General features: G+C 47.7%; 2 protein-coding genes across 2 annotated transcripts in view; one reads left to right on the top strand and one right to left on the bottom strand.

Annotated features, from left to right (window-relative positions):
- Positions 1-3190: 3190 nt before the first annotated feature.
- On the top strand, positions 3191-9165 carry rnf32 (ring finger protein 32; the record flags this gene model as incomplete). The annotated part of the gene is made up of 7 exons (XM_079754614.1): positions 3191-3229; positions 3728-3977; positions 4060-4202; positions 5413-5570; positions 5834-5942; positions 8123-8284; positions 8962-9165. 7 exons carry the CDS (start codon positions 3191-3193, stop codon positions 9163-9165), a joined length of 1065 nt encoding a protein of 354 aa, XP_079610740.1.
- Positions 9166-9430: 265 nt separating this feature from the next.
- The window catches only part of lmbr1 (limb development membrane protein 1), a 34105-nt gene continuing 18635 nt past the window's right edge, over positions 9431-24900 (bottom strand). The window contains exons 10-17 of the mRNA XM_079754482.1: positions 22467-22556; positions 20960-21036; positions 20390-20467; positions 16821-16897; positions 16299-16389; positions 15796-15862; positions 12246-12407; positions 9431-11572 (exon numbers count right to left, since the gene is read on the bottom strand). Coding sequence (XP_079610608.1) covers positions 11487-11572; positions 12246-12407; positions 15796-15862; positions 16299-16389; positions 16821-16897; positions 20390-20467; positions 20960-21036; positions 22467-22556 — 728 coding nt within the window. The 3' untranslated portion in view covers positions 9431-11486. The remainder of the gene's footprint in view (positions 11573-12245; positions 12408-15795; positions 15863-16298; positions 16390-16820; positions 16898-20389; positions 20468-20959; positions 21037-22466; positions 22557-24900) is intronic.

Genomic DNA, 24900 nt, shown 5'->3' with positions numbered 1-24900 from the left:
AGAGTTAGAGGTCTCATGCTGGGGTCCACTGACCCCCCGGGAGCTGAAGTAAAGAACCACATTTCTCCCATCTCTAAGCTGCCTTTAATGTAAAGCTGCAACTCTTCCTGCCTTATTTCCCTCTCGTAATGTTTGTTTTGAGTTACGAGTTATGAAGGCGGGCGCAGGAAGGAGGATGCGGTAGGAGGAAAGAGGAGAGACAAGGGAAGAGAAGGATGAGAGGAGGGAGGAGAGGGAAGAGGAGGAGAGAGGAGGGAGACTCATAGAGGGAGAGATGTGGGAGTGGAGGGGGAGAGACGAGGGAGGGGGGAGAGAGGAGGAGAGGGGAGGAGAGAGAAGCAGAGAGAAGCAGAGGGGCAGTCGGAGAGAGCAGGGAGACGGCTAGAGGGAGAGCAGAGTGAGAGGAGCAGGAGGACTAGGATGAGGAGACGATGTGGAGCGAGGAGTGAGAGGAGGAGGAGAGAAGAAAGAAAAGGTAAAGACAGGGGCCAGGTCCTAAGTTGTCCTAGAAGGTGCTAGATGTCCCAGGTGGTGCTAGAGGACCTAGGTGGTGCCAGGGGCCCTAGGAGGTCCGAGGTGATTCTAGAAGTCCCAGATGTTTCTAGGTGGTGCAAGGGGTCCTGGGTGGTGCTACGTGTCTAGATTGACCTAGGTGTTGCCAGAGGTCCTAGTTTGTGCTAGGGGTCTAAATGGTTCTCAGGTCCTTGGTTTTGCTACAGGGTCTACGTGATCCTAGGAGTTGTTATGGGTCCAGGAGGCGCTAGGGGTCCTAGTTGGTGCTAGGGGTCCTAGTTGGTGCCGGGGCCAGGGGCTGCCCGGGTCTCTCTGTGCCACGTAGTGCTCAAGCTCCCATTCATCAAAACAGCCGATCAATAACTTCACAAGTGCTAATAAACGCTGGCACATCCAGTGATATGTGGAGCCCTTCGTCATTTGGCTGGCCGCTGGATTAATGGTAAATCCATTGTTAGGTCCAAAAGTATGAGGTAATGTAGCACTTAGGAGATGAAGCCCAGACCAAGACGCGAGGACACGTCTAATCATTCCCAGCTCCATCTCCCTCAGAAAGTACCCAACGGCGACTTCCACCCCCAGCGCCCACCCCCAGCACCCACTGACAGCACCCAACGCAGCCTGGTGCGGCTTGGCAGGGTTTGCCCCACGTTGACAGTCTGTCTTGATGCTATCTGACTCAGCAGTTAACTGCAAGGAGCTAGCGGCTAGCATAGCAGTTTGTGATACTGTTAGCGTAACTGTTAGTGAAGCTGTGAGAATAGCATCACCCACAACGGAGGGGAGTCGATTAAAGTCATCTCATCGCAGGCTAACGGTCTAACTATCTGCTGAGCAGACCACCCCCTCTCATATGGTTCATTAACTATTATGGGATGCCCTCTTCTATCCATACCTCAGAGTCATTAGCACTCTGACAACAACCCAGTAATACATCACAGCATGTCACCTGCCTGTTCACCAGCCACCAGCACATATTTTCACAGGTCCAGATGTCTGCTGTATCATGACATACTCATCACTCCACTGCCGCGTTAATACTGCAGTTTCACACATATATCATGCAATACATCATGCAAGTCATCATGGAATACAGCATAAAAGTCATGATGGAATACAGTATGCAATATATCATGAAATAAAGCATGCAATACATCATGCAATACAGCATGAAATATATTCCATATTATATCACACATTATATCATGGTGCTACTGTTTTTAACCCCTGCGCAAACCTTACATATATAATACAGATACTGATTGATCCATTTAGGGAAATTGGGATGGAGAAAATATTACATTTATTAATTACATATTTTTTGCATAGACATATATTTAATGTTTCCTTCTCATATTCTGACTATGATTCTCTGAACCATATTATAATCTAAACATTGTATTGAACATGGACACTTTACAGTGATGAGGATTCTCCTTTTCATGTTTCTGCATCTGTAGTCTGTGGTGTCTGTGTGGTCATGAGTCATCATGAAATACCTGGGTGCAGGTGAAGAGGTTCTGGTTAAATAGAAGCTCTTTGGAACACTATTCATGGAGGAGAAGGCAAACAGGAAAATAAAAGCATGTGCTGAAAAGTTCTGTGAAGACAGTGTGAGGAATGCCGGCTTCATGGAGAGCTGCCCTCCATCTTTAGACCTGATTCTTTACTCTAAAACAACAAACGCGGGGAGGTTGGGCAGGGGTTCTGATGGAGAACCGGTCAGGGGTTCTGGTGGAGCTCAGGGGTTCTGGTGGAGCACTGGGGTTCTGATGGAGTGCTGGGGTTCTAATGGAGCACTGGGCTAGGGTTCTGATGGAGATCAGGGGTTCTGATGGAGCTCAGGGGTTCTGGTAGAGCTCAGGGGTTCTGGTGGAGTTCAGGGGTTCTGATGGAGTGCTCGGGTTCTGGTGGAGCGCTGGGGTTCTGGTGGAACGGTTCTGTCCAAGCTCATCAATGTCAGCCAAGCATTTCTATTGACATTGCGTTTTCATCGAGTGCTGGTGTCAGTTAGGTATGTATCTGTGTTTGTGTGTGTTCGTGTGTGTGTGTGTGTGTGTGTGTGTGTGTGTGTGTGTGTGTGTGTGTGTGTGTGTGTGTGGGGGTGTGTTTGTGTGTGTGTGTGTGTGTGTATGTGTGGATTATGTACTCGGGTATGTGTGTGAGCATATGTGAGTATAGTGCATTTTCGGTATGTGAATGCGTGGCTGCATTTGCATATGTGTAAGTGTATATCTATGCATGTGTAAATGTTTGTGTGTGTGTGTGTGTGTGTGTGTGTGTGTGTGTGTGTGTGTGTGTGTGTGCAGGTAGGGCTGACCTGGCCAAATGAGCTCATGGTTGAGGTATGAGCAGCTTAGCTTTGTTCAGCATCTCCGTCGACGACAGGCGGCTGACTCACGACGCGGCGCTTAACAAACCGTCGCCCCTGGGCCACGTCCAACCATCCAGACACACCTGCTATTAAATAATCATTAGACAGCTAGTTCAACCTTTAGCCCCTCAACACCCACATCATGGGAAATATGTATTATTATGACTCCGTTTTCACTGCACTTGGCCCCCAACTGCCCCCAAATGAACAGTCAATATTGGATAAGCCACAAGTTAGTAACAAGGATTTAATTCATGACGGCTATTCGAAGACACTACCTGAACCTTAGGGGGCGTGGCCGAGATGGCAGCGGCCACGCACCCTGAGGTTCCAGTGGACCGGGTCGGCTGCTGATCGTTGCCTAGTTACGAGTCGCAGTTTTCTGGTGAACATTATAGCGTAGACAATAGCGTCTCGTTACTAGGCAACGGTCTGAATGGCGTCTTGAAAGGATGACGATGCAGAAGGTTTGTTTAGTTGTTTATCTTCTTGCACCTTTATACTGACATTGATTTTATATTAAGATCAGTTATAACAGCCACTTCAGTGTCATCATTTATCGTAAAATACCTGAAAACTAAATACGACATGCAGGCATTAGTCTACAGACCGTCCTCTTTTTTTTAACTGAAAAATCGGTCATTTCGGTCCACAGCAGGCCTAATACATTATTTGTTTGCGCTTAGTTGCGTTTGTGTTGACTTTAATACCGTTTCAGTTTGACCTGAATTTGTAGTTAAACGATAACGTTAAAAAACGTTTCCATCGTTACAATCTCAGTGTAAATTGTATATATTGGATATGGTTAGACAATTTAACCAATACGAATATGTCTCCCAGAGCCTGACTTCAAAAAACACCAACTTGGTGATCACGTCAGTAGCTTTCCAGGACCACATCTCACGGAGCCTGCTGGAGCCCCCCGGGTCTGTCAGCAGAGCGGCCGCCAAAAGCCGCCGAAATAAACCTTCAAACCCCGACAGATCCCAGGTCAGCCCGGGTCAGGGAGACCAGACCAGACCGGGTCAGGGGGACCAGGAATTAGACAGGGAATATGTAGTTGATGACGCCCCGTCTCGTTTAACGTTAGGTAATCAAGAAACACAATTAAACAATTATAATTTTGTTAAAAGTTTTAAAACTAGTTCTAAGTGCCCGTCTTGTTTAAGCAGCTCAGCGGCTGGGTCTGGTGGCGGCCCCGGCCCAGCGGCTCAAGGGGTCGGAGTGGAGCGCTGTGAAGAGCCGTTGCGTCCGGCAAGGAGACTCCGCCTCTCCCTGCGCCATTTGTAGGGAGGAGTTTTGCCTCCAGCCTCAGGTTAGACTAATCTCCGATCTTCTTCCTCCTCCATCCTCTCGTTCCTCCTCCTCTGTTCCTTTCAGCATCCCAAATGTCCTGTTTTTTTTTCTCCTCCTCATCCTTTCATAACTTTTTCTCTCCTCCTCTACTGTCTCCTCCCCTTTCTCCCTTCCTCATACTGTCTCTCCTCATTTTCCTCCTCCGCTACTCCTTCCGACACATAACCACGTCTAATTATCTCTAAGAAAATCCCCTTTCTGACACACACACACACACACACACACACACACACACACACACACACACACACACACACACACACACACACACACAGACACCCACACACCCACACAAACACAGTGCCTCCAGTACCTGTGTGTAAGTATGTGTGTGTGTGTGTGTGTGTGTGTGTGTGTGTGTGTGTGTGTGTGTGTGTGTGTGTGTGTGTGTGTGTGTGTGTGTGTGTGTGCAGACAACTGTACATATTTACCCAGAGTGCTTTGGGGCTGTGGTGTGAGGTGATGCTGGACCCTCAGACCTCATCTCCTCCTCTCTCCTCTCCAAGACCTTTTGAAAGAACTCTGCTGCAGTGCGGCGTGCAAATACTAGACCCTTGGAGGGAGAAATATTGATTTGACTAGTAGGAGAAGGTGGCAGGCGTAGTGGCAGGATTAGGAGGCAGGAGGAGGTGATCTTTGTTTCAGCAGGTAACGGTTTGCTATGCTGCATCCCTCTCACACTCTCGTGCTCTCATTGAATCCTGAGGAGACTGGGGATGTTTTAGGGAGTGAGGTAGGGGAGTTGGAAATGGAGGTATTGGAGGGCGGAGGTGAAGGAAGGAGGTTGTGGAGGAGCTGTTGCTTTAATGATTGCTAATATTCCCAATAGACCTGAAAGGTTTGCAATGACCATTACAGCATCATCCATTCAACAGTGACTTCGCTCACGCAACACACACACACACACACACACACACACACACACACACACACACATACGGTTTGCCAAGGCTTCTCAGAGCACCTTGAAGACCATTGACCAATCACTGTAGTTTCCCAATTACAAAAATTAAGTAACTATGTGAGATTATGTCTCCTGGTCGTTCAATAACGAGGGGTGAGATGTTCGGATTTGAATGCTGGTGTGGTTAGAATGATTTGTTCTGATTGGTCAGTAGAGCAGACTATTGCATATGTGTATTTGTGTGTGTATGTGTGAGTGTGTGTAGGTGCTGCTCTCCTGCTCCCATGTTTTTCACCGGGCATGTTTGCAGTCGTACGAGAGATTCTGCGGCAGGAAATGCTGTCCCCTGTGCAGGAAGGAACAGTATGAGACACGTATCATCCACGATGCCGCGCTCCTCTTCAGACAGCGGAGTGCAACCAGGTAGCCTAGTCTAGAAGCTAACGCATAGCATCAAACACTTAGCATGTAGCGCATTGCATGGAGCATATAGCATCTAACACATAGACTTTAGCGCAAAGCAGCCAACCTATTTCTAGACGGTCTTAGCTAACACAAAGCACATAGCGTTTAGCAGCAGCAGTAGCTCCCTCTCCTCTCTGAAGACTTCAGTAAATGTGTTCTTATTGATTGATTGTTCTCATATCTGCATGTCTGCGTATCTGTGTGTGTGTGCGTGTGTGTAGAATCCAGGCATGTTGGCGTGGTTACCTGGCTCGCCGATGGTACAAACAGGTACGCAAGACCACACCCCCCAGGGACAGGCACCTGCGTCGCAAGTTTTTTGAAGAGAAGGTGAGTCTGGGATCAAACTTATGTGCCAATACATCTATGCACACACGCACACACACACACACACACAGACGCACACATACACACACACACACACACACAGACACACTAAGCGCATAAGGCTTTTTACTTAGTTGAACAATCAACAAATATGACATTTACCATTCTGAAAGTACAGCAAACATATAACCCTGTAGAGGAATGGTGAGAGAGAGAGCGAGAGAGTGAGAGAGAGGGAGAGAGAGGGGGAGGGAGAGAGAGAGGGGGGGAGAGAGTGAGAGAGAGGGAGAGAGAGGGGGGGAAAGAGAGAGGGAGACAGAGAGCGAGAGAGAGAGAGAGAGAGAGAGAGAGAGTAATCAGCTTCTGATTACTCTGAGTGCTTCTCTTTTCAAAGGATGGTCTGGAGCCAGTACTACATCGTCCGTTTGTCTCATAAAGCAGAGCCCTGCTCTACAACACACCTCATTATATATTATTACGTTATCATGTTCATCTTCTGGTTTTCACAACCAATAGAGCGTTTCCAGGTCTTAAACCTGATGGGGTCAGAGGGTTGGGGTCTAGGGGTCAGCATCAGAGAGGGGTGGGTCTCCTCTTGAACCTGAGGAAAGGAAGGGGGATAAGTTGCAGGTAAAACAAGGGCTGACCTCTGACCTAGAGGCCAGCCGCTTTCCATTTCTCTGACCCCCGAGTCAACACATGAAGCTCCTCCCCCCCACCTCCTCCCCTCCTGTAAGGTAAAGTTCACCTGGGCTGGTTCTAGTCAGGATCATAAAGGCTTTGTATTGACGCTTAGCGCTTGTTTTATTTGCGATAAAAAACAGCTGACAGCCACAGGGTGGTGCCGCCTGTGTGTGTGTGTGTGTGTGTGTGTGTGTGTGTGTGTGTGTGTGTGTGTGTGTGTGTGTGTGTGTCTGATAAGGGTTTCCCAGCTCTACTTGTGTTTACTGCTTGCCATTAATTATCTTGACTGGACAGCTACCCAGTCAGACTTTACAACACATACAAACACACATGCACGCACATACACACACTCGCACCCAAGCTAAATATACACGGAAAACAAACACACACACACACACACACACAGTCAGTTTGAGTGAACTGTATTCAGACTGTGTGTTTTGAGTTCAGACTGTGTGTTGTGTTTAGACTGTGTTTTGTTCAAACTCTGTTTTGAACCTGTGTGTTTTCCGACCATGTTTTGTGTTCAGAATTTGTCCTGTGTTGTGTTAAGATTGGGTTGTGTTAAGACTGTGTTGTTGTCTTCAGACTGTGTGTTGTATTCAGACTGTGTTGGGTTCAGACTGTTTTGGGTTCATACTGTTATGTTTAGACTGTGTTGTGTTAAGACTGTGTTGTGTTCAGAATGTGTTGTGGTAAGGCTGTGTTGTGTTCAGACTGTGTTGTGTGTTTATACTGTTTTGTGTTCAGACTGTGTCGTTTGTTCACTGTGTTGTGTTCAGACTGTGTTGTGTGTTCAGACTGTGTTGTGTTTAGACTGTATTGTGTTCAGACTGTGTTGTGTGTTCAGACTGTGTTGTGTTTAGACTGTATTGTGTTCAGACTGTGTTATGTTTAGACTGCCTTGTCTTCAGACTGTGTTGTGTTCAGATTGTCTTCGGTTCAGACTGTGTTGTGTTCAGACTGTGTTGTTTTCGGACTGTGTTGTGTTCAGACTGTGTTGTGCTCAGACTGTGTTGTGCTCGGACTGTGTTGTGCTCAGACTGTGTTGGGTTCAGGACTGTGTTTTGTTTTCAGATATTGTTGTGTTCACACTGTGTTGTGTTCAGATTGTCTTCGGTTCGGACAGGGTTGTGTTCAGACTTTGTTGTGTTCAGACTGTGTTGTTGTCGGACTGTGTTGTGTTCAGACTGTGTTGTGTTCAGACTGTGTTGTGCTCAGACTGTGTTGTGCTCAGACTGTGTTGGGTTCAGGACTGTGTTTTGTATTCACATATTGTTGTGTTCAGATTGTCTTCGGTTCGGACTGTGTTGTGTTCAGACTGTGTTGTTGTCGGACTGTGTTGTGTTCAGACTGTGTTCTGTTCAGACTGTGTTGTGCTCAGACTGTGTTGGGTTCAGGACTGTGTTTTGTGTTCACATATTGTTGTGTTCAGACTGTGTTGTGTTCAGATTGTCTTCGGTTCGGACTGTGTTGTGTTCAGACTGTGTTGTCTCCAGCTACAAGAGCTGAACACCAGCCTGCTGCGGTGCTGCCAGGCCGATGTTGAGGGCTTCCTGTGGGGCATCGACCGCAGCCTGTCCTCCTCCCGCCGGGTCTTCCAGCAGCTGGGGAGACCGGCTGGACTTACCCCGCAGGACTGGGACAGTGTCCTTGGGCAGGTAGGGGAACTGGTCACAGCGCTCAACAATGTAGCATCACGCGTCATGCTGCTTTACCCTGGACTGGGGACAGGTTAGCTACACCCTGGACTGGGGACAGGTTAGCTACACCCTGGACTGGGGACAGGTTAGCTACAGGCTGGACTGGGGACAGGTTAGCTACAGGCTGGAATGGGGACAGGTTAGCTACATGTTGGAATGGGGACAGGTTAGCTACATGGTGGACTGGGGACAGGTTAGCGACATGTTGGACTGGGGACAGGTTAGCTACATGTTGGAATGGGGACAGGTTAGCTACATGGTGGACTGGGGACAGGTTAGCTACAGGCTGGACTGGGGACAGGTTAGCGACATGTTAGACTGGGGACAGGTTAGCTACATGCTGGACTGGGGACAGGTTAGCGACATGTTAGACTGGGGACAGGTTAGCTACATGTTAGACTGGGGACAGGTTAGCTACATGTTGGACTGGGGACAGGTTAGCTACATGGTGGACTGGGGACAGGTTAGCTACAGGCTGGACTGGGGACAGGCTAGCGACATGTTAGACTGGGGACAGGTTAGCTACATGTTGGACTGGGGACAGGTTAGCGACACGTTAGACTGGGGTCAGGTGAACTGGGGCTCAAATGTGGAACTATTATCCAGGCTTAAGAGTGACATCCAGGTTGTTGCAGGCGCAGCAGCGGGGCCCATGGGACTGTCCCATCTGTCTAACCCCCGTGTTCAGCTCGGGATGGGGGTCAGGGAGGGGAGGCGTGCTGCTCTCCTGCTCCCACCTCTTCCACCCCTCGTGCCTGGACGCATTTGAGAGCTTCGGCCAGGACCGGACGCCCTCCTGCCCGCTGTGCAGGTCGTCCTACAGCCGCAGACCGGTCTGAGTGATGGAGGTACCGAGACACTCAAACCGATGTACAAGCAGCGCTGACTGATACATCAAATATCGTTGCAATATTTTGGCCACATGGTGTAGATGGTGAAGTTAACCATTCAGGTTGAGCTTCTCATTCATGAATTATGTTTTCCATATAAGAAGCGACATGAAAACGAAGATGCGTCACTATTTATCTGAAATAAATATAAAAAATAGAAACCTGGAGCCAAATGCTTTTATTCCCTTCATTTTTATTTGCAAACAGAGCAACATCAAAAAACCAAACATTCATAAAAAAAAAAGTAAAAAATACATTCACAAAAACCTTCTGAAACATGACATGCAACTGACAGACATAGAAACAGGAAGTAAACTGCGCAGCTTTACGTATGCTAAGGGTTAGCCTGAAAGACGTAGGGTCTCTTAGCATCCGTCGCTCTTCAGATGTGCTCGAGAATGTGATTTCCAGACTACTAGTGCTAGCATCTGTTAATGTGGACATGAAATCAATGGACATGGCTTTTCTGCTGAACAAAGCAAACAAAGATCTCTAGCATGCTAGCATGGAACCACCTTTGCTAGCTTACTAGCTAAGCAAACCTGTCTGTTATCTTAGATGCCAATTAGCTTTGCTGTCAGTTAGCTAAACTGTCAGCTGGTATACCTGTTGACTACCTGAGCTGTCCTATTGATTAGATTAGATGTCAGCTATTTTAGCTGTCAGTTGGCTCATTTTTCAGTTGGCATAGCGTTCATTTAGAGGATTTCACCCGCCACCTATCCTCTGTAACTTTGTCCTTTAAAGGTAACCCAATTCAATGAGGAACACTGATCAATGGCTTGATTAAACATCATACATTTATGAAAGTATCAACAGACAGGACACATGTTCGCTAGCATGAAGACGGACAAAATCAGCCCTGCTATTGACCTCACAAGGAGATGGGGATGCAAAATGTCAGCGTTCACCAACCATACCCCTCTGTTGTGCGGTTGCTATTCCTTGAAAGAGTCTGACTTCATCCATGTTATCCTAGATTTTCATAAATGGATTTGGGTCCCTTCTGTCATCTCAACGTTTTGTGACTTTGCATTTGAACTCTACATTATCAGGAGACTCTAGCTGATTGGATAAGAGACATTGGGGTTGACTGCGCTCAGCTGTGAGGAGTTCCATGCTAGATGCTAGGTGTGATGCGGTGGAGCCAGCAGTGCTGTAAGGCAGTAGAGGTGGGTCTAAATTCCCCGGCAATCTACAAGGTTCTGCTTAGCTGCTGCACACCTCATTAAGCGTCCCATTTGGTTGAATAAATAAATAAACTAAAGACGGAGGTGCAAAATACAGTCAGACCCTTGATGGACTAGCTAAATGCTAACCTGGAACAGCTAACAGAGCAATAACCTGGAACAGCTAGTGCAGGGCTAACCCAGAAAAAATAGCTTAATGCTAACCCACAATAGCTAGCAAAGTGCTTACCTGGAACAGAAAGCGGAATGCTAACTCGAGACCAGCTAGCCTAGTGCTAACCCACAACCCTGGCTAAAAATATGACGTTGCAGCTTCATCAGTGAAGTTAAAAGTTCACATCCTGAAGAAATAAAAGGACAGTGGCCAATCTGGAGGAACCACTGTCTCCACGGTGATGAGGGTGATGATAATGATGCCGCTTGAGCATCACGTGTTCTGTGACACTGTGTTATACACACAGTGTATGTGATGAGGTTGTATAAAACCCAGCCAATCCCCCCTAAGTACATTAAGGACAGTCGTTACCCAATGACCCACCACCCCCCATGAGAACAACAACGCCGCAATACGGAGACACATAGAGGGCCTCAGAGGACACCAGACGGGGAAGACGATAGGTTGAAGGGTTTCTGGAACCAGATCATCTGTACAGGAGCTGGACCACACGCAGGTTGACCCCAAACACACAAAAGACCCGGGCGGACACAAACCAAACCGACAACACTGACCTGTACATTGGAGACTAGTAACTATGGTAACTACAGAAGCGGAGGAGAGGGATGGTGGAAGGTGCACAGATTCACCTGCCGATGGAGGAGGAGGAGCAGGAGGAGGGGCTATTGGCCTCCATCTCGCAGGCGATGGAATGTCATGAAGCTATATTGCTGTGGTCCTGACGGCAGCATCCCTCATCCACCATCTTTATCAAGTCCGCTCCCCTCCTCCACCGCAATGCTGCACGTCCTTCAGCATGGCAGTCCATTTGTGTGTGTGTGTGTGTGTGTGTGTGTGTGTGTGTGTGTGTGTGTGTGTGTGTGTGTGTGTGTGTGTGTGTGTGTGTGTGTGTGTGTGTGTGTGTGTCACAGAGTCTTCTGGTGGCCGTTGGCAGAGAGTTTTCCAGTCTCGGGGTCAGTCGGGCTGTGTGAAAGCTGTAATTTATCCAGACCTGGCCAGGGAAGATGAGCAGGAAGAAGTCTTAGAGCAGATATTGAAGGGCTTCAGTCTGCCAGACAGCTGATCCGCAGACATCTACAGTACGTCGCTCCCTCAAGTTCTCTCTTTGTCCCTAACTTGCTCTCTCTGCGTATAAATATATAATGTAGTGGAGGTATTTTTAGGCTTAGGCACAGACTGTAACAAACCGTAGGACTTGAAGTTGTGTAATATGCTGATGATCTGATGCTATTTTTAACTCTTTATTATAACCGCTGTATCTTGGCTGAGGCAGAGCACAATGTAGGCTAGCCTAATCTTATGTAGTCCAGTCTAACGTAGTGTAATCTAGTCTCATCTAATGTAGTCTATTCTAAACAAATTTAGGCTAGTCTAACATATTTTAGTCTTATCTAATCCTATGTAGTCTAGTCTAAACGAATGTAGGCTATTCTAACCTATTTTAGTCTTGTCCTATCCTATGTAGTCTAGTCTTAACAAATGTAGGCTAGTCTTACATATTTAGTCACGTTGAATCCTATGTAGTTTAGTCTAAACGAATGTAGGCTAGTCTACCGTAGTGTTATCTAGCCTCATCTAATGTAGGCTAGTCTGACGTAGTGCAGTCTTATCTTATCTAATGTAGTCCAGTCTAACATAGTGTAACCTAAAGTGTTGGTACCCACCCAGGGCTTTGAGCAGTTCCTCTCTTATGGCGGAGGTGAACTTGCGGACCAGACACAGCGTGGTGACCACGGCGAACAGCAGGTTGTAGGAGAGCACGATGTAAAGGTTCCCCAGCCAGTTGAACCTCCCGAAGTCCCCCAGCAGGTCGAACCTGGTGATACCTGGAACACATTACAGCAGGTCAGACCTGTGATACCCGGAACACATTACAGCAGGTCAGACCTGGTGAGACCAGCGACACATTACAGCAGGTCAGACCTGGTGTTACCAGCAACACATTACAGCAGGTCAGACCTGGTGATACCAGCGACACACCACAAATCACAGCTTACAAGTTCATATATTTCCCTTTCCCCGATCCGACTAAACGATTACCAATACCAAAAAGTTATATCTTTTGTCTTAACGGCTTGCCGGGAAAAGGCGTGTCACGTAATGTTTTACACACGGTGAACTTACATCATGCATTTCTTTTTTAAAGAGCAAGATTTTCCTAACAAAATTCCAGGCAAACAAAAGCTAGTTGGTTTTTTTCCAAAGACTCCTTGACAAGACAAGCATTGTGTTCATAAGCAGGATCTGCTGCTGCTGTGGCGGCAGCGGCGGCGGGAAAGAGGGGCTGCAGCCGCCCAGCTAGGAATGTCTTCCTCACTGCGGAGGTGTCTCTCTGCCACGGCCATCTCTGTCAACAGCACTGACGGGCCAAAGTGAAAGAAGGGCTTACGTGCCAAAAACCATTTCATGTACACTGAATGCAGATTCTCTGGATACGGCCCACTGGAATTGGATAAAAAGAAAAAAACAGTGCTAAACAGCCAAAATCCCTTTGTGTGAAAGGACTTTACCGTCCTGGGACTTCCTGTGCCGATGTTTACGCTGAGCCCTGTGACGTCCCTCTTGTGTGGGAGCTCTTTATTGTACGGTCGGCTGTCTTAGCGTGCAAAACAGGGTGGTAGAAAACAAGGAGAAGAAAGCCCCACCCGAGCGAGATGCTGCAGTCTTCAATGGAACCACAGTCACCTGTACACACATCCCGCTGAGTCAGTGGCTCAGCTCAGTACGTATCCAAATCAACCCACAACAAGCTGCATCTTGCATGTTTCCGCTGGGCTTAAGGCTTGTGCAGTTCTTCCCAGATTTGACCCAGGCACTGATGGCTTTTCTTTAATATTTATACAGTTGATATTGTTTGGTGCTTTGCCTCTAGCGGTCTTCTACAAGAGTTTTCGTCCGATTCAGTTTTTCGGTTGACCTTTCCGACAAGCGTAATCCGACCGACGGTGGAGTCAAACCAGAACATGTACCGCTTGTTTGCAAACATTACAGAGGATTTACGAGAGATTTGTTAAAACAAAAAAGGGTGTCTATCTTCACAAGGACATTGGTTTTTGTTAAATTCTAAAGATTTTCCCTCTGCCGACGATGGACTCACTCTACAGACATAATTAAAAGAACTACATCTTGAAGATATATTTTTTAGATACATGTCATTATGGATCAGGTAAAGTTAGGACATCTTGTTCAAGGATGCCCACAACAGGACTGGATGTTGGGGTTCAAACCCAGAACCTCCTGGCAGCGAGTCAACCACCCATACGCAATAACACCCATACAGACTCTGTTTCTACATTATCAATGAGTAAGGATTACCAGTCAGGAAACATGCGTCTACATTTCAATGAATTATGAGGCACAGTGAGATAATGTGTTTCATTTCATTATCAATGAGTTAGGATGACCGCTGAGGCAATGTGCTTCAACATGATCCATCCACAGGTCTGAGGCTCATTAGCGCAGCATACCCATCTAAACTATGAATGAGCCATATCTAGACATGTGAAGGGTCAGTATGTCGATGTAAAGGTGGCCATTGGAGCGGTGTGCTTCTGACATCATGTGTTCCCTCAGAGACGTCTTCACAGCCCCAGCTCTGCATTAGATTAGTCCATCGACCGGTTGTCTGGAGAGATGTATTTACAGAGCGCCGGGGCCTTTAACAAAATTGCAGAGGAGGGAATGAAGGAAGAGCCGGTCAATACCCTCCGACACGCTGCTCTGTCTGCATTCATTAGCATCCCCGGCCTTCAGCCCCTTCGGAGCTCTGGTAATCAGAGACGATTCAATCGAAGGAGAAACAAAGTTGCTTGGCATTTGAAATGTCAGACGGAGACAAGATGAGAACGTCTGTATCGGAGGGCTGAGGTGAATCATTACCTCACATCCCTCTCCACTAATGTTACTGACCGGCTGGACACTAGAGCACTGCGCTCTGAACCGAGATCATGGTCTCGTCCTATTGGCTGTTGTCGCTGGTAATGTCCTCTCTCGGCCTGAGGTTCTGGGTGTTATTAATATTAGCCAAGGACCATCTCCCAGCGTAATCAATAGCAACAGCCATGCCACAGTACGGGTTCTTATCTCTGGGTTCCTTTTCTATTGTAAAAGGGCTGTTGATTAAATGGTGGCTGCCTTCTGGTTGCTTACTGTTAGCCTTCCATCTGCTCTGCACCCTAACTCTAATAAAGTAATAATCAGGGGTGTTATTGTTGCTGTTAGCCTATGGTGAGCCTGATGAGCCCTCTAACCCCATCACAGCAGCAGTGCCGTCTCAACGCCGTTCCCCTCACGGTCCCATTAAAACCTCACGACTTTGTAACCCGCAGCCACTCCACGCCTCAGAGATGTCCCAAACACATGATTCAGGACCGTTTGTTAAAACATGCAGCCCTCACACCAAGGACTTTCTTCAGCCCCAGCAGTGTGTGCGTTCCTCTAGGGCAGCCTTTTAAACCCATACCCCTTATCATCTATTCACACCCAAGGAGCAGAACCTGTTGATGTTTCTAATGCTCAATGTGACTCACTGTATGCACAACACACACACACACACACACACACACACACACTACAATCACAGCACACACAGAGCACACAAACACACACACCATACACACACACACACAAATACAAAACTGCATACTCGCAAGAACACATAGGCATGCACTGGATATTTGAACAGCTGTGTCTGCATGTTTATTGGAGCCATTGTGTTGGTGTCATCCTGACGCTGTACCCTTTACCATCTCTCTGGGAACCTGCTAGGAATGTATGCTCCAGGGCCTAGCAGGAAGGCTATCTGGGGGGCTTGCTGGGAGGCTAGTTGGGAAGCTAACTTGGGGCTTATCTGGGAGGCTAGCTGGGGGCAAAGCTGGGAGGCTAGCTGAAACGCTTGCTCGGAGGAAACTAGGGGGGCTACCTAGGAAGCTAGCTGGGGGTTAGCTGGGAGGCTTGCTGGGGATATAGCTTGGAAGCTAGTTAGGAGGCTGAGAGTCTATGAGGCTAACTGGGACCCCCTGCTGGGAGGCTAGCTAATTATAAGCTGGGAAGCTAGCTGGGGCCCTAGCTTGGAGGCTTTTTGGGAGGAGGGTCAATGAGGCAAGCTGAGGAGCCAGCTCAGATGCTGGCTGGATGTATACATTCAAGGGTTTTATTTATTTCATTGGAATGGGGAAATAAATGGACGTGAACATACAGACTGATGGGACTCACCCAACGTTCTGGACATCACAGGCAGAGCGGAACTCAGCACCAGAATGGACACGCAGCAACCGATGATCTGCAGGACCAGAGGGAGGACCGGTCAACCCGGCAGGTGGAATGCACATCAATCACACGGTTACATGGAAACACACACTCACACAGTCACGCCTCTTGAGGGTAAATAGGCAGCAGCATATTGGACCATTAGTACTTGCGAAGTTGCTCATTAGCAGGTTGTGTCCATTGTGCCGCTAAGTCCTTTCACAGAGGCGTCAGCCTCCCCCCCCCCCCCCCACCCTCATTACCACCTGAAAGGGTGAGCAGACCTCACATCCTCCCCAACCCTGACCCCACCTGCCCCCCACCCGCAGGTCTCTGATGTGGGAGAAAGGGCCCATGTTTACGCAATCAACAAACAAATAGTTGAGCCCTGAGGACAGGGCTGGAGTGGGGTACTCATCGTTGTCATGGCAGTGGGGTCCTCATCGTTGTCATGGCAGTGGGGTACTCACCGTTGTCATAGTTGTGTCGTGCTGCCGGGGGGTCAGAATCTGGAAGCCCCTCAAACTGTAGAAGCCCACCACGGAGGACACCAGCAAGTAGCTGATCAGCCAATCAAGGAGCGGCAACACATTCATTCACTCATTCAGATTCAGTGTACCCGCTGCATCCGTCTGTCTGGCTCTGACTATCCCTCTCCATCTCTGTCTCTCTCTGTAACTCCCTTCCTCAATCTCACTCTTCTCTCCTATCACATCTATTTCTCTCTCTCTCATCTCTCTCTTCATCTATCCATCTCTTCAGCCCTCTCTCTCTCTCTCTCTCTCTCTCTCTCTCTCTCTCTCTCTCTCCAAGTTTGACCCCTCTGCTCCTCTTCAGCAGTGAGTGTGCGTGACCTATGTCCTTTGACCTGGGGGAACATGTTCTGACAGAGAAGGTCACTGCTGGCTGTCCAGCCCTCAGAAGTAGCAGGTAAGGATGTGTGTTTGTGTGTGTGTGCGTGTGTGTGTGTGCGTGTGCGTGTGAAAGGATACAACATGAGCAGGATCTCCAGGGCAGCCTGAGCGACGCCAAACGTGGACAGTGAGGAGGTGTTTCCGATCCCCCGGTCCTGCAAAACACACACACACACACACACACACAAAATAGATGTTAGATAAACTAACATTACATTAAACAATATAACATAGTTTCACACATTCCGTGTAAAATCATATGCATTAAAACACACTATACTTCTAGAAGCACAAAACGACATCACATGCATAGAACCACATTGAAACATATTATCATTGTAGAAACAGATTAAAACATCCAAACGTGTCATCTGCATGAAAATCGGTACCCTTATAAAATAATATCAACATTATATCAGTTGAAACACATTATCCTTAAAGAAACATGATCATTTTAGAAAAATTATCATTGTGGAAATAATATGCTGCTAGAAACACAATATCCTGATAAAACTATTATTCTGATAGAAACGCATTATTCTGAAAGAAACACATTATCCTTGTACCAACATTATTCTTATAGAAACGCATAATCCTAACAATAATAAATTATCCTGACAGAAACACAATATCCTGATAGAAACACATTATCCTGACAGAAACCCATTATCCTTGTACCAACATTATCCTTGTACCAACATTATCCTGACAGAAACACATTATCCTGATAGAAACACAATATCCTGATAGAAACACAATATCCTGGTAAAACTATTATCCTGATAGAAGCATGATCCTGTCAGAACCACATTATCCTGACATAAACACATTATTCTTGTACCAACATTATCTTGATAGTAACACATTATCCTTGTATCAACATTATCCTGACAGAAACGCATAAACACATTATCCTGACACAAACACATTATTTTTGTTCCAACATTATCCTGAAAGAAACACATTATCCTTGTACCAACATTATCCTGATAGAAACACATTATCCTGATAGAAACACATTATCCTGATAGAAACACATTATCCTGACAGAAACACATTATCCTGATAAAAACACATTATCCTTGTGCAAACATTATCCTGATAGAAACACATTATCCTGATAGAAACACATTATCCTGATAGAAACACATTATCCTGATAGAAACACATTATCCTGATAGAAACACATTATCCTGACAGAAACACATTATCCTGATAAAAACACATTATCCTTGTGCAAACATTATCCTGATAGAAACACATTATCCTGATAGAAACACATTATCCTGACAGAAACACATTATCCTGATAGAAACACATTATCCTGATAGAAACACATTATCCTGATAGAAACACATTATCCTGATAGAAACACATTATCCTGATAGAAACACATTATCCTTTATCCAACCCCTGATAAACAGCCGGCCTCAGTGACCAGGCTGAGGCGGCAGCAGCACTGCAGGGCATGCTGGCTGTTTGCTGCTATTCACATGCAATTACAGAGAGATCCTGCAAGCACCAAGAATTTCCCCACTTGAGACAGACAGAATCAACTTGGCTGGGTAATGAATGGGAGGAGATGAAAGAGGCTTCTTTCAAATCACTGTCGATCATACAATATGTGAACAGGTGTTCAAACAAAAACACGTTGAAGGAGGCGCAGACGGCCTGCCAATAACATGAAAACAACTAAACACACATGAGCTCAGACCGGGCATCTGCCTTAAAAAGGATCAATACGCGTTGTGCCGGGTTTGGCAGCACCACTGTTTAGAAGGGCTATACCATTATCAACACCGTGAATGTTCCACACAACGCCGCTTAAACCATTTGGACCGATCTATATGGTACTACAGGGCTTTCATGTCTGAGGCGCATTCAATCACTAAAACACTGAAACACCCACAATGCATCTGGTGATACTTACACATTCATGTAGTGTACACAAGTGCATGCACCACCACACAGGCACGCACAACCACACACACACACATCCGGGGTGAGTGTCAGTTTGATGCGGAGGCCATGATGGGATGCTGAGTGTGTGTATGAGACAGAGACAGAGGAAGAGAGACACAGAGGGAGAGACAGGGAGAGAGAGGGAGGGAGAGGGAGAAAGAGAGAGAGAGTAAAACAGCAGAACAGGGAGAGAGAGAGATACCGAGAGATAGATAGAAACAGAGACTTGGGGAGAGAGAGAGACAGAGGGAAAAGGGGAGAGAGGGAGAAAGCGAGAGACAGAGATAAAGAGAGAGAGAGAGATGCGTCTTACAGAGGGACAAACACTGACAGAGCACTTCCATTGTACCCCCCCACCTCATTTGATTTTCCCACAGTCTGAATATCAGACCCCCTCTCTCCTCCTCCCTTCCTACAAAGTACACAGAGTTGAACACACCAGGGCAATTATTGGTGTGTGTGTGTGTGTGTGTGTGTGTGTGTGAGAGAGTGAGTGAATGTGTGTGTGCGAGAGTGAGTGTGTGTTTGAGGGAAAGAGTGTACGTGTATGTGTTGGCAATGTACGGTTTGTGGGAGGATGCGCATGTGTTTCAGACCATGGCCTGGGGACGTTTGGATGTGTGTATGAATATGTATGTGTATATGTGAATATGTTTATCAGGTGAATCCTACAGCAATATAGATCACACATTCATCATGTCAATCCTACAGCAATATAGATCACACACTGATAAGGTGCATCCTAAAGCAATTAAGATCAGGCATTGATCAGGTGCATCCTACAGCAATACAGATGAGGCATTGCCCGGGTGAACCCGACGGCGGTATCAGCTATGTGCCTGATGCTGACGTCAGTGCGTGGTCACACCCGACCGCCGAGCCGCGGCGGACATGACGCCCCAGCGATGATGCACATGTCGGCCATGACAGCAGGAATCTGGGGGATTTCTGCAGCGCCCGAAGAAAACATCCCTTCTTCTCCCGCAGTCAGGGTAGGGGGGGGGGGGGGGGGAACACTGGGTGACCTCCCCCCCCCCCCCCCCCCCCCCCCCACACGCATCACACTGAGAAACATGATACAGCGGTGCCCCCGCTCACACAAGAATGCAACCACAACACACACACACACATCAGCATGCCCACACACGCGCACACGCCCATACACACAGACACACGTGCAGCGCCGTCCCCCGGTGTGACGATGAGATAAGGTGTCATGCGTCGCCCGCCATGTGTGGGGTGGGGGGTTGTTGTGGTGTATTCTGCAGAGGTGTGCAGTGTTGTGATTTGTGTAGTGTAGTGTTGCGTAGTTCTGATGTAGTGTGCTGTGTAGCGTGTAGTATGTTGTGCGCAGTGCAGGTGATAGTGTATAATATATAGTTTGTCTTGTGTGGTGTGCCGAGTTGTGTTCTGATGCATAATGTGTTGTGTTGTCTCTCGCACATTCACCTGGCCTGCTGTGTGCAAGTGGGCGTGCCCGTTTAATCTGTGCACGGTGTGAAATGACTTTCAATGAGCTTCTGAATGCAACAGACTGATTAACATCTGGACCTTTATTCCCACAATGCACCTTAGCGTGTCCGGAATCTGATTCAAGTCTCTGTGAGAACACCGCTCCTACCACTAGATTCTCTCTGCGTGTGTGGTGTGGTAGTGTGCGTGTGCGTGTGTGTGTGGCTGGTTACCGTTGAGCCTTTGGGCATGGCAGTCTCGTCAACCAGCAGGTAGAGGATGTTCAGCGCCACCATCAGAACAGAGATGGTCTGGAGTGGAGAGCATTACTAAATTAGTACTACATTACAGAAATACATTATGGTACTACATTGTATCCCTTTATTTTAGTACAACATTATAGTACTCAATTATAGTGCTTCATTATAGTACTAAAATAAAGTAATGCATCCTTTTTTATAGGAATATAATAATTATAGTACTACATTACAACTACATTATAGTACTACATTAAATCAAACACATCTGTAGCACAGTGTATAGTGCACACTACTACACCACTCTAGTACACTACTTTAGTACACACCGTCTCACTCAACTACAATAGTAACCATGGGAACGATGCCCTTGCTTTTGCTTGGAGCATAGCAGCTTTAGCTTTCAGCATAGTAGCTGTAGAAAGCAGCTTCAGCAGGCATCTTTTGCATGCAGCTTTCACATTTAGCTTTAACATAGACCCATGTAGCACTATTTAGCTTGTTTTCACGTAAGCTGAGGAGAACAAGACAGGAACAGGTACTCACTGTTCCTGTTAGCAGAACCAGCATCACTATGGGGTAGAGGAGGTTCTTCTCCCAGGCAGACGCCTTCTTCCTCCTCTCTGAGATGGAGAGATGGAGAGCAAGAGAAAAGGAGCGAGGTGAAGACAGAGAGAGATGGTCAGAGGGAAGGGAGGAGAGGAGCATGAGACAGAGAGTTGAGAGACATTGACATGAGAGTGAGAACAGAGGAAGAGAGAGACAGAGCGAGATGGAGATTGAGATATATATATATATATACATATATACAGGGTGCGATTTGCCGGTGGGGATGGTGGGGATTATCCCCCCCTCTGGTTTACACGTCCTACCCTCTGCTGAATTATTTTTATCCTCGGTGGGGATAAAAATTATCCCCCCCACCCAAAGTATTTTCACCATTACATCGTAATAATTAACAACCAAAATACACAGGGTCCATCTTCATTTTGAAACATTTTAAAATGTTTCTCAAAATTATCCCCCCCTCTGGTTTTTTCACAAATCGCACCCTGCATATATATATATATATGAGTCTTTCCATGTGACCGGAGAGAGGACCTAGAGACGTAGGTTGATTTAAGAGTGTGCTGATAATAATCCAATTATCTTCCATCATCTTGAACAAGCTTTTATACTCTGGTTAGGTAATAATATTGATCAAAGCTCGGTGGTGGTGAGAGCTAGCGCCCGGGGCTGGTGAGTGTTAGCATCTCCTCATCAACAGCTCCATAAATTACCCTGTTGCTCTTTAATTAAAGACAGAAGCACGCCAGTGGAAACTCTAACCACTGATGAAGACATCTGATATGGCTGTTTACAGCTCAGCAGGTGCAACAGGGACATACTGTGGTGAACACAACCGTCAAATCTTTCCTGGCACACCGGACCTGGTGATCTATAAATCACAAATAAACATGAACACACTTGAAGACTTCTTCATTATGATGATGATGATGATGACGTCATTATCAGGTGTGTTTTAATAACACACTCAGGTGTTACGGAGGTTGAGGGCCGGGGGTCGTTGCCCCCTCCCCCCAGACCACTCCATCGCCCGACGACCTCCCTCTTTACCTCCTCATTCTGACCCCCCCACCTACACTCCCTCCTCCTCCCCCACCTACACCTACACTCCCCCCCCCGCTCCTCCCTTCTACCAAGTTTGCCAAGTGCACTTCATAGCCACCCCAGCTAAATTAATGACATCACTGAAAGACCGGCCACAATATAACGCTGGCATCTTGTCCAATCTCCTAAGTGCCTTTGTACCCCGCCCAGCCCCCCACCCCAGTCTGCGCCCCAAAAGGCCCTCCACCATGTTTATAATATCCTAAAATGGATGAAAGAGAATCATTATCAGCCAGCACTGGGTCCGGTCCAAATGAAGGAATTAAGTCTGGGGGTTGGAGGGGGGAAGGGTGGGGGGGCAGGGGTAGCTGCCCGTCAGCAATAGCTAAAAAGTAGTTGGCAGAGTTCTGGTGGTCCAGTCGAGGTCCTTGAGTCCACTCACCCAGCTTGGTCCGGTGGGTCCGGATGGTGGCCAGCTCCTTGTGGAGGTGGGGATCCGAGCCGCTGCAGGACGACAAATGGGAGGAGCATCCTGCACACGCATGGGAACACACACACACACACACACACACACACACACACACACACACACACACACACACACACACACACACACACACACACACACACACACACACACACACACACACACACACACATCATCATGAGACTCACAACTATGTTTTAGTCTCAGTCCCATCAGAGGTTGTTTTCTTAACACTTGATCTACTCAAGCACCACTTCTAAATCTCCCGGCTGACAGACAGGTTCAACTACTGACATACAGACAACTACAGCTACAGACAGACAGACAACTACAGCTACAGACAGACAGACAGACAGCCGTAGACTCACTCTGACAGGCAGACAGACAGACAGACAGACAGACAACGACAGACTAAGACAGACAGAAAGACAGCAGTAGGATCACTCAGGCCGACAGACAGATAGACAACGACAGCGCTGTACAGAGAGACAGGCGGACACTGTCCACCAGAAGGAAGAAACACCAGTCCAACATGGGCCACCCTCCCCTCATGACGTGTGTGGGGTGCTGGTCGTGACCCGGGCCTCTGCTGCTGTGTGTATGGGAGCTCCTGACATTCTCCAGCAGGTAATCCAGGACAGAGCCGTGTCATCTTAATAAGGAGCGCTAATCTCTTGTCTAGCGCATGCCACGACTGGTCTGCGGCGCGGGGATTCTCCAGGAAAACCACAGGCCGTCTCATTTAGGGGCTAATTCATCTGTTTGACTGTTTCCCTCCCCGCGTACGGGCCCCCGGGGGCCCGGTCACCGTGTATATCTTTCTGCGTCCCCGGGGTGATTGGCAGATCTGCTCCAATTAGTTCAGTGTTACACTGTTACTGGCGTGCAATAAAATACCATCTTTCATCTCCCAGCATACGAGGACCAATCACTTTGATCAAACTTCCACACTCCCCACCATTATAATACCACGCCCTGTCTGGCTGAGAGAGGGAGAGGGCGAGAGAGCGAGAGAGAGAGCGAGGGAGGGAGAGAGAGAGAGAGCTTTGTCTGTGCCCTCGCAAGTACCTGTGTTGGGGAAGTTTGTGCCTGAGAGAAAACACAACACAACAGGAAATGTTTCTGACAGCTCCTCTGCTTCCCTTCAGATCAGCTGAGCTGCGAGCTAGCTACTCGGCCTCTTCCAAATCTAACTTTCCCCAGACTTACGTTCAATACAGATCCATGTCATTAAGGAGCGGGTAGGGGTAATGGGGCATCTTGCTCCACTGGTACAGGTAGGTTGCAGTTGGTGACCGAACCAAGAACCTTTCGGTGGCTATCACCGCTTTTGGGTTTCCACTCCACACATTTAACATGGCTAGGTGGCTAGCACCACTACAGGTCTATCACGCCCAACAGCTAACACGGCTAGGTGGCTTACACCACTACAGGGCTGACATGGCTAACATTCTATTTGGCTATCACTGCACAAAGCTAACAAGGCTGACTATCCATCTATGGCAGGGAGCTAATGTTTGCCCACCACCTCAACGCATCCTCTCCAACCTTCACCAACAACCAAACAATTACGTCATCCGCAATTTTGCTAAACAGCAAGCTGGGGCTGACAAGGTCATCTTACTGCAGAGGGGAGGGAGGGAGGGGAGGGAGGGAAGGAGAGAGGACAGAGGGAGGGGGGGTCGAGGGGGAGGGGTGGAGGGGGAGAGGGAAGGGAGGGGGGGCGAGAGAGAGAGAAATGGAGGGATGAAGGAAGGATGCGGTGGCGAGGGGGGGAGGGAGGGATGAAACAGGGGAGAGAGGGGTTGAGGGGGGGAGAGAGAGGGGGAGAGGATTGGGTGGAGGGGGCGAGGGAGGGAGTAAGAGAGAAAGGGGAGGGCGAGGACTGACAGCAGCACTGCAGAATGCTAATGTGAATGCGGCCGGTGCTATATGTGTGTTAAGCGCACGGTGGTGGTGCTACGTGCCCCCCCGTACCCCCCAGAAAGTCAACACACACACCGACCCTCAAATGGCTGAAAGCCACCGCAAACACTCCAATACACATCTCTACAGGCTGGGTAAACACAAAGACACACACACACACACACACACACACACACACACACACACACACAGTGTATTGTCTGCCTATCATTGTGTACATTTCTTATATACATTTTGGTCGGTTTATCAATACACCAATCAGCATCTCTGTCTGACCCTCTTAACCAATCAGCATCTCTCCCTGACCCTCATGACCAAACTGCATCCCCCTCTAGACCATCAGCATCTCCATCTGACCCTCTTGAGTCTAGGGGGTCAGATAGAGATACTGATTGGTCTAGAGGGAAATACTGATGGGTCTAGACTCTAGACCCATCAGTATCTCCATCTGACCCTTTAGACC

Source organism: Pollachius pollachius (assembly GCF_949987615.1).
Source record: "Pollachius pollachius genome assembly, chromosome: 17".
NCBI classification, from domain to species: Eukaryota; Metazoa; Chordata; class Actinopteri; order Gadiformes; family Gadidae; genus Pollachius; species Pollachius pollachius.
The sequence above is the reverse complement of the archived record's forward strand: the minus strand, read 5'-3'. Positions and strand labels throughout refer to the sequence as shown.